The 11,156-nt window shown below is 42.7% G+C and overlaps 1 protein-coding gene across 1 annotated transcript in view; it reads right to left on the bottom strand.

Annotated features, from left to right (window-relative positions):
* Positions 1-894: 894 nt before the first annotated feature.
* Positions 895-11,156, bottom strand: part of LOC135520981 (eukaryotic translation initiation factor 3 subunit H) — a 129,157-nt gene continuing 118,895 nt past the window's right edge. Inside the window, exons 6-8 of the mRNA XM_064946868.1 lie at positions 7,436-7,556; positions 1,979-2,111; positions 895-1,343 (exon numbers count right to left, since the gene is read on the bottom strand). Coding sequence (XP_064802940.1) covers positions 1,246-1,343; positions 1,979-2,111; positions 7,436-7,556 — 352 coding nt within the window. The 3' untranslated portion in view covers positions 895-1,245. The remainder of the gene's footprint in view (positions 1,344-1,978; positions 2,112-7,435; positions 7,557-11,156) is intronic.

Genomic DNA, 11,156 nt, shown 5'->3' with positions numbered 1-11,156 from the left:
AACATCTTGGCCATGTTCTGTTATAATCTCCACCCGGCACAGCCAGAAGAGGACTGGCCCACCCCACAGAGTCTGGTTCCTCTAGGTTTTTTCCTAGGTTTTGGTCTTTCTACAGAGTTTTTCCTAGCCACCGTGCTTCTACACCTGCATTGCTTGCTGTTTGGGGGTTTTAGGCTGGGTTTCTGTACAACACTTTGTGACATCTGCTGATGTACGAAGGGCTTATTAAATACACTTCATTTGATTACAGGAAGGAAACCTTTGTGTTTATAGTGAGTCAGCGTTATTCTATTGGACACTGGTGGCCGTTTCCCCGGAAACAGACGATGCCTAGTATTGGACACTACACTTCTGGTGGCCGTTTCCCCGGAAACAGACGATGCCTAGTATTGGACACTACACTTCTGGTGGCCGTTTCCCCGGAAACAGACGATGCCTAGTATTGGACACTACACTTCTGGTGGCCGTTTCCCCGGAAACAGACGATGCCTAGTATTGGACACTACACTTCTGGTGGCCGTTTCCCCGGAAACAGACGATGCCTAGTATTGGACACTACACTTCTGGTGGCCGTTTCCCCGGAAACAGACGATGCCTAGTATTGGACACTACACTTCTGGTGGCCGTTTCCCCGGAAACAGACGATGCCTAGTATTGGACACTACACTTCTGGTGGCCGTTTCCCCGGAAACAGACGATGCCTAGTATTGGACACTACACTTCTGGTGGCCGTTTCCCCGGAAACAGACGATGCCTAGTATTGTACACTACACTTCTGGTGGCCGTTTCCCCGGAAACAGACGATGCCTAGTATTGGACACTGGAGAATCTCCATTGAAAGTGTGTTTCGGTGCAGGAATAGACATAGAACGAGCACAGAGAGGCAAAACAATGTGAGGAGACGCAAAGATGTTTATTAAAAGTTACAATAATATTCAAATAACTCATCTTGGGAGAAAGTGGAATATGTTTCCTTAATAATGAATAATATTGTTTTGTCACATCGTTATTTTAATTTCTTAACAAATCTAACAGCATCACATCAATCCTCCAATCATAGGATGCATCCCAAAATTACACCCTATTCCCTATATAGTGTACTAGTATTGACCAGCAGTGCACTATATATATATCTATATATGTAAGGGAAGAGGGTACCATTTAGAACACAGCCCTGTATGGATCATTCTGATTGGGTGAAAGGGGGGGTTCTGTCCTGTGTGCTTTAGTTCCTCCTCCAGTCTTTTAGCTGTTGTGTCCCTGAAGAGCCTCGGCCATGAAGAGTTTGCCGAGGTTCTGGGAGGTGAACTCCTTCACATTCTGGCAGTAATTGTTAATCTGTCCTGTTTTGGCAGAAACACACAGACAAACACTGGAGTCTGAATAAACAGCAGGAAACACATTAGCGATGCTGGAGGTCAATCAGTTGCATGTTGTCATGAAGGGAGACATCATCCGTGCCCAAAATGTCATCCTATCCCCTAATGTGGTGCACTAGTTCTAACCAGAGGCCTACGGGTGTGTCCCTATGGACCCTGGTCACAAGAAGTGCACTATATAGGGAATAGGGTGCTATTTTGGGATGAAGCCAACCATCAGAGAGACAGCAGACAGGCAGGGATGTCAGATGAAATCTACAACGCTGTAGATTAATGTGACATCATGGAGAGATGACAACAGAATAGAGAACAGATGGGTAGCTACCAGGGAGAGAACAGAACAGATAGGTAGCTACCAGGGAGAGAACAGAACAGATAGGTAGCTACCAGGGAGAGAACAGAACAGATAGGTATCTACCAGGGAGAGAACAGAACAGATAGGTAGCTACCAGGGAGAGAACAGAACAGATAGGTATCTACCAGGGAGAGAACAGAACAGATAGGTGGGTAGCTACCAGGGAGAGAACAGAACAGATAGGTAGCTACCAGGGAGAGAACAGACAGGTGGCTGCGAGGAGGGAGGGAGGGTGTGGGGGTACCTGCGATGAGGAGAGTGTCCATGCGAGGAGGGGGCTGTGGTGGTTTGAACATCTTGGAGACATCTTCCTCTGGTAGAGGAGTTTCTCCTCTGGTCTGTCTCTGAGCATTCTCCTGCTGGCGTCGTTGGACATACTGCAGAGAGAGAGGGGGAGGAGGGGGGAGGAGGAGAGAGAGGGAGAGGAGAGAGAGGAGAGAGAGAGAGGGAGAGGAGAGAGAGAGGGAGGAGAGAGTGAGAATGAGGAGGGAGGGGGAGAGAGGAGGAGCGAGAGAGAGGAGGGAGGGGTAGATAGAGAGAGAAAGGGAAAGGAGGAGTGAGCGAGAACAGCTATAAAATCCGACAGATGTGACAGACAGGGAGTGATGTGTGTTGGTATCTGACCGTGTAAATCAACATCACAATATTCTTGTATAACTAGGCCGACGCGAGACAAGGCCCCGGGGCCGACGCGAGACAAGTGGATACATCAACAGTTATATTATATAGTACCAAGCCTCTGTCTCTCTGGTATTGTGGATACATCAACAGTTATATTATATAGTACCAAGCCTCTGTCTCCCTGGTATTGTGGATACATCAACAGTTATATTATATAGTACCAAGCCTCTGTCTCCCTGGTATAGTGGATACATCAACAGTTATATTATATAGTACCAAGCCTCTGTCTCCCTGGTATAGTGGATACATCAACAGTTATATTATATAGTACCAAGCCTCTGTCTCCCTGGTATTGTGGATACATCAACAGTTATATTATATAGTACCAAGCCTCTGTCTCCCTGGTATAGTGGATACATCAACAGTTATATTATATAGTACCAAGCCTCTGTCTCCCTGGTATAGTAGATACATCAACAGTTATATTATATAGTACCAAGCCTCTGTCTCCCTGGTATAGTAGATACAACAACAGTTATATTATATAGTACCAAGCCTCTGTCTCCCTGGTATAGTGGATACATCAACAGTTATATTATATAGTACCAAGCCTCTGTCTCCCTGGTATAGTGGATACATCAACAGTTATATTATATAGTACCAAGCCTCTGTCTCCATGGTATAGTGGATACATCAACAGTTATATTATATAATACCAAGCCTCTGTCTCCCTGGTATAGTGGATACATCAAGAGTTATATTATATAGTACCAAGCCTCTGTCTCCCTGGTATAGTGGATACATCAACAGTTATATTATTTAGTACCACGCCTCTGTCTCCCTGGTATAGTGGATACATCAACAGTTATATTATATAGTACCAAGCCTCTGTCTCCCTGGTATAGTGGATACATCAACAGTTATATTATATAGTACCAAGCCTCTGTCTCCATGGTATAGTGGATACATCAACAGTTATATTATATAATACCAAGCCTCTGTCTCCCTGGTATAGTGGATACATCAAGAGTTATATTATATAGTACCAAGCCTCTGTCTCCCTGGTATAGTGGATACATCAACAGTTATATTATTTAGTACCAAGCCTCTGTCTCCCTGGTATAGTGGATACATCAACATTATATAGTACCAAGCCTCGGTCTCCCTGGTATAGTGGATACATCAACAGTTATATTATATAGTACCAAGCCTCTGTCTCTCTGGTATAGTGGATACATCAACATTATATAGTACCAAGCCTCTGTCTCCCTGGTATAGTGGATACATCAACAGTTATATTATATAGTACCAAGCCTCTGTCTCCCTGGTATAGTGGATACATCAACAGTTATATTATATAGTACCAAGCCTCTGTCTCTCTGGTATAGTGGATACATCAACAGTTATATTATATAGTACCAAGCCTCTGTCTCTCTGGTATAGTGGATACATCAACATTATATAGTACCAAGCCTCTGTCTCCCTGGTATAGTGGATACATCAACAGTTATATTATATAGTACCAAGCCTCTGTCTCCCTGGTATTGTGGATACGTCAACAGTTATATTATATAGTACCAAGCCTCTGTCTCCCTGGTATAGTGGATACGTCAACAGTTATATTATATAGTACCAAGCCTCTGTCTCCCTGGTATAGTGGATACATCAACAGTTATATTATATAGTACCAAGCCTCTGTCTCCCTGGTATAGTGGATACATCAACAGTTATATTATATAGTACCAAGCCTCTGTCTCCCTGGTATAGTGGATACATCAACAGTTATATTATATAGTACCAAGCCTCTGTCTCCCTGGTATAGTGGATACATCAACAGTTATATTATATAGTACCAAGCCTCTGTCTCCCTGGTATAGTGGATACATCAACATTATATAGTACCAAGCCTCTGTCTCTCTGGTATAGTGGATACATCAACAGTTATATTATATAGTACCAAGCCTCTGTCTCCCTGGTATAGTGGATACATCAACAGTTATATTATATAGTACCAAGCCTCTGTCTCCCTGGTATAGTGGATACATCAACAGTTATATTATATAGTACCAAGCCTCTGTCTCCCTGGTATTGTGGATACATCAACAGTTATATTATATAGTACCAAGCCTCTGTCTCCCTGGTATAGTGGATATATCAACAGTTATATTATATAGTACCAAGCCTCTGTCTCCCTGGTATAGTAGATACATCAACAGTTATATTATATAGTACCAAGCCTCTGTCTCCCTGGTATAGTAGATACAACAACAGTTATATTATATAGTACCAAGCCTCTGTCTCCCTGGTATAGTGGATACATCAACAGTTATATTATATAGTACCAAGCCTCTGTCTCCCTGGTATAGTGGATACATCAACAGTTATATTATATAGTACCAAGCCTCTGTCTCTCTGGTAGTGGATACATCAACAGTTATATTATATAGTACCAAGCCTCTGTCTCTCTGGTATAGTGGATACATCAACATTATATAGTACCAAGCCTCTGTCTCCCTGGTATAGTGGATACATCAACAGTTATATTATATAGTACCAAGCCTCTGTCTCCCTGGTATAGTGGATACATCAACAGTTATATTATATAGTACCAAGCCTCTGTCTCCCTGGTATAGTGGATACATCAACAGTTATATTATATAGTACCAAGCCTCTGTCTCCCTGGTATAGTGGATACATCAACAGTTATATTATATAGTACCAAGCCTCTGTCTCCCTGGTATAGTGGATACATCAACATTATATAGTACCAAGCCTCTGTCTCTCTGGTATAGTGGATACATCAACAGTTATATTATATAGTACCAAGCCTCTGTCTCCCTGGTATAGTGGATACATCAACATTATATAGTACCAAGCCTCTGTCTCTCTGGTATAGTAGATACATCAACAGTTATATTATATAGTACCAAGCCTCTGTCTCCCTGGTATAGTGGATACATCAACAGTTATATTATATAGTACCAAGCCTCTGTCTCCCTGGTATTGTGGATACATCAACAGTTATATTATATAGTACCAAGCCTCTGTCTCCCTGGTATTGTGGATACATCAACAGTTATATTATATAGTACCAAGCCTCTGTCTCCCTGGTATAGTGGATACATCAACAGTTATATTATATAGTACCAAGCCTCTGTCTCTCTGGTATAGTGGATACATCAACAGTTATATTATATAGTACCAAGCCTCTGTCTCTCTGGTATAGTGGATACATCAACATTATATAGTACCAAGCCTCTGTCTCCCTGGTATAGTGGATACATCAACAGTTATATTATATAGTACCAAGCCTCTGTCTCCCTGGTATTGTGGATACATCAACAGTTATATTATATAGTACCAAGCCTCTGTCTCCCTGGTATAGTGGATACGTCAACAGTTATATTATATAGTACCAAGCCTCTGTCTCCCTGGTATAGTGGATACATCAACAGTTATATTATATAGTACCAAGCCTCTGTCTCCCTGGTATAGTGGATACATCAACAGTTATATTATATAGTACCAAGCCTCTGTCTCCCTGGTATAGTGGATACATCAACAGTTATATTATATAGTACCAAGCCTCTGTCTCCCTGGTATAGTGGATACATCAACATTATATAGTACCAAGCCTCTGTCTCTCTGGTATAGTAGATACATCAACATTATATAGTACCAAGCCTCTGTCTCTCTGGTATAGTGGATACATCAACAGTTATATTATATAGTACCAAGCCTCTGTCTCCCTGGTATAGTGGATACATCAACATTATATAGTACCAAGCCTCTGTCTCTCTGGTATAGTAGATACATCAACAGTTATATTATATAGTACCAAGCCTCTGTCTCCCTGGTATAGTGGATACATCAACAGTTATATTATATAGTACCAAGCCTCTGTCTCCCTGGTATAGTGGATACATCAACATTATATAGTACCAAGCCTCTGTCTCTCTGGTATAGTAGATACATCAACAGTTATATTATATAGTACCAAGCCTCTGTCTCCCTGGTATAGTGGATACATCAACATTATATAGTACCAAGCCTCTGTCTCTCTGGTATAGTAGATACATCAACAGTTATATTATATAGTACCAAGCCTCTGTCTCCCTGGTATAGTGGATACATCAACATTATATAGTACCAAGCCTCTGTCTCTCTGGTATAGTAGATACATCAACAGTTAAATTATATAGTACCAAGCCTCTGTCTCCCTGGTATAGTGGATACATCAACAGTTATATTATATAGTACCAAGCCTCTGTCTCCCTGGTATAGTGGATACATCAACATTATATAGTACCAAGCCTCTGTCTCCCTGGTATAGTGGATACATCAACAGTTATATTATATAGTACCAAGCCTCTGTCTCCCTGGTATAGTGGATACATCAACAGTTATATTATATAGTACCAAGCCTCTGTCTCCCTGGTATAGTGGATACATCAACAGTTATATTATATAGTACCAAGCCTCTGTCTCTGGTATAGTGGATACATCAACAGTTATATTATATAGTACCAAGCCTCTGTCTCTGGTATAGTGGATACATCAACAGTTATATTATATAGTACCAAGCCTCTGTCTCCCTGGTATTGTGGATCTGGTTAGCAGCTTCCCTACAGGACAGTCAGGACAGGTCCCAAATACTGCCCGATCTCTTAAATAGTGCACTACTTTAGATGAAAACCCAATCGTCACTCTCTCCCCTTCCTCTCTGGAGGAGAGGACTCCCTGTGGACAGGGTCTAAACCTAATTCTATAACGCCCCTCTAACACAATCACTGTCCAGGAAGTAGATTATCTCATTATCAACTACAGTGTGTTGATTACATTTTCCCATCATGATAATAGAATGTGTGTGCGTCTCTCTGTGGGTGTGTGTGTGTGTGTGTGTACCTCTGTGTGAATGTGTGTGTGTCTCTCTGTGTGTGTGTGTGTGTGTGTGTGTGTGTGTGTGTGTGTGTGTGTGTGTGTCTCTCTCTCTGTGGGTGGGTGTGTGCGCACGTGTGTGTGTGTCTCTCTGTCTGTGTGTGTCTCTCTGTCTGTGTGTGTGTGTGTGTGTGTGTGTTACCTGGTGTTTCTGCTGCTGTTGCTTGCTGAGGTTACGGCTGTAGGTGTTATACTTGACAATGTCCTGACTCATATCATCCACTCTGTCCATCAGGAGCTGCAGAGACTTCTCCAGGTGGTTACTGAGGGGAGATGAACTACACATTAGATTACATTCTCCAGGTGGTCACTGAGGGGGAGATGAACTACACATTAGATTACATTCTCCAGGTGGTCACTGAGGGGGAGATGAACTACACATTAGATTACATTCTCCAGGTGGTTACTGAGGGGAGATGAACTACACATTAGATTACATTCTCCAGGTGGTTACTGAGGGGGAGATGAACTACACATTAAATTACATTCTCCAGGTGGTCACTGAGGGGAGTAACTACACATTAGATTACATTCTCCAGGTGGTCACTGAGGGGGAGATGAACTACACATTAGATTACATTCTCCAGGTGGTTACTGAGGGGAGATGAACTACACATTAAATTACATTCTCCAGGTGGTTACTGAGGGGGAGATGAACTACACATTAAATTACATTCTCCAGGTGGTCACTGAGGGGAGTAACTACACATTAGATTACATTCTCCAGGTGGTCACTGAGGGGGAGATGAACTACACATTAAATTACATTCTCCAGGTGGTTACTGAGGGGAGAGGAACTACACATTAAATTACATTCTCCAGGTGGTTACTGAGGGGAGATGAACTACACATTAGATTACATTCTCCAGGTGGTCACTGAGGGGAGATGAACTACACATTAGATTACATTCTCCAGGTGGTCACTGAGGGGAGATGAACTACACATTAGATTACATTCTCCAGGTGGTCACTGAGGGGAGATGAACTACACATTAGATTACATTCTCCAGGTGGTTACTGAGGGGGAGATGAACTACACATTAGATTACATTCTCCAGGTGGTTACTGAGGGGAGATGAACTACACACTACAGATGCTAGGAACAGACAGTGGCGTCCGTAGTCCCGAGGGGGACCGGTTCACTCAGCCGCCCATATATATATATATATATATATATATATATATATATATATATATATATATATATATCTCACACACACACACACACACACACACACACACGGGACCAGACGGATTACCAGGACGGGTACTCAAGGCATAAATGCTGACCCGCCGGGAAGCGTCTTCGCTGACATGTTCAACCTCTCCCCGACCCCAGTCTGTAAATCCTGAAGCTGGGCGACAGAGGAGGAAATAACTTATCCCGGCCATGAACGCTGCCAGAGACATTGCTTACATCCACTATGACGGGCTATGATTGTCCACCCCTCCCCTCCCCCCTCCCAAAAGTCTGGAAGGGATGAGGGAGCCTATGGGTTCGTAGCTTCAACCCCGCAGCACAACACACCAACTGACTGCTGAATGTATATTTATTTTCTTCTTGCTTTCTTTGTTCTCGTCCATATTACGTCTATGAGAAGCTGCCCAGGAAGGGGCTGAAAACAGCCCATATTATGTCTATGAGAAGCTGCCCAGGAAGGGGCTGGAAACAGCCCATATTATGTCAATGAGAAGCTGCCCAGGAAGGGGCTGGAAACAGCCCATATTATGTCAATGAGAAGCTGCCCAGGAAGGGGCTGGAAACAGCCCATATTATGTCAATGAGAAGCTGCCCAGGAAGGGGCTGGAAACAGCCCATATTATGTCAATGAGAAGCTGCCCAGGAAGGGGCTGGAAACAGCCCATATTATGTCAATGAGAAGCTGCCCAGGAAGGGGCTGGAAACAGCCCATATTATGTCAATGAGAAGCTGCCCAGGAAGGGGCTGGAAACAGCCCATATTATGTCAATGAGAAGCTGCCCAGGAAGGGGCTGGAAACAGCCCATATTATGTCAATGAGAAGCTGCCCAGGAAGGGGCTGGAAACAGCCCATATTATGTCAATGAGAAGCTGCCCAGGAAGGGGCTGGAAACAGCCCATATTATGTCTATGAGAAGCTGCCCAGGAAGGGGCTGGAAACAGCCCATATTATGTCAATGAGAAGCTGCCCAGGAAGGGGCTGGAAACAGCCCATATTATGTCAATGAGAAGCTGCCCAGGAAGGGGCTGGAAACAGCCCATATTATGTCAATGAGAAGCTGCCCAGGAAGGGGCTGGAAACAGCCCATATTATGTCAATGAGAAGCTGCCCAGGAAGGGGCTGAAAACAGCCCATATTAATATATATATATATCCTTAGAAATAAGGGTCAGGAAATCAATAACTTGCTAACATCCGATAACATTTATAGAATTAGCCTTTTCTGAGAATCACTGATAATTCCTTTGATGATACCGCAGCAGCAATACAAGGATATAACATCTACAGAAGAGACAGGAATGCTTATGGGGGAAGTGTTGCTGTATATATTCAGAGACATGTTCCCTGTAATGCTTAGAGAAGATCTTATGTCAAGTGTTATTGATGTGTTGTGGCTGCATGTTCACTTGGCACATCTAAAGCTTTTTATTGTGGGGTGTTGCTGTAGGCCACCAAGTGCTAACAGTCAGTATCTAAATAATATGTGTGAAATGCTTCATAGTGGATGTGATGTAAACAGAGAGAGGTCTACTTTCTCAGGGGACCTGAATATCGACTGGTTTTCATCAAGCTGTCCACTCAACCGGAAGCTTCTCACTGTAACCAGTGCCTGTAATCTGGTTGAGGTTATTAATCAACCTACTCAAGAGGAAGCTTCTCACTGTAACCAGTGCCTGTAATCTGGTTGAGGTTATTAATCAACCCACTCAACAGGAAGCTTCTCACTGTAACCAGTGCCTGTAATCTGGTTCAGGTTATTAATCAACCCACTCAAGAGGAAGCTTCTCACTGTAACCAGTGTCTAATCTGGTTCAGGTTATTAATCAACCCACTCAAGAGGAAGCTTCTCACTGTAACCAGTGCCTGTAATCTGGTTCAGGTTATTAATCAACCCACTCAAGAGGAAGCTTCTCACTGTAACCAGTGCCTGTAATCTGGTTGAGGTTATTAATCAACCCACTCAAGAGGAAGCTTCTCACTGTAACCAGTGCCTGTAATCTGGTTATTAATCAACCCACTCAAGAGGAAGCTTCTCACTGTAACCAGTGTCTAATCTGGTTCAGGTTATTAATCAACCTACTCAAGAGGAAGCTTCTCACTGTAACCAGTGTCTAATCTGGTTCAGGTTATTAATCAACCTACCAGGGCGTTTACAAACACTACAGGAACAAGAGCATCCACGTGTATCGATCACATCTTTACTAATACTGTAGAACGGTTGTTTATCCGTACCCATTGGGTGCAGTGATCACAGTGTAGTGGCTATATACAGGAAAGACAAAGTTCCAACAGCTGGGCCTAAAATAGTACATAAAAGATCATACAAAACATTTAACTATGACTCTTATGTGGATGGTGATAAACATATTTGTTGATGTGATTAATAAGCAGCATCCAGACGCTACTCTTATTGTATATATTAAAATAGCTTTTTCCAATTATTGATAAACAAGCACCTGTTAACCTCTTACATCTATGGGGGCGCTATTTCATTTTTGGATGAAAAACGTTCCCGTTTTAAACAAGATATTTTGTCACAAAAAGATGCTCGACTATGCATATAATTGATAGCTTTCGAAAGAAAACACTCTGACGTGTCCAAAACTACCAAGATATTCTCTGTGCGTGCCCTAGAACGTGAGCTTCAGGCAAAACCAAGATG

Source organism: Oncorhynchus masou, chromosome 29 (genome assembly GCF_036934945.1).
Source record: "Oncorhynchus masou masou isolate Uvic2021 chromosome 29, UVic_Omas_1.1, whole genome shotgun sequence".
Lineage (NCBI taxonomy): Eukaryota > Metazoa > Chordata > Actinopteri > Salmoniformes > Salmonidae > Oncorhynchus > Oncorhynchus masou.
This window is presented reverse-complemented; position numbering and strand designations above follow the sequence as displayed.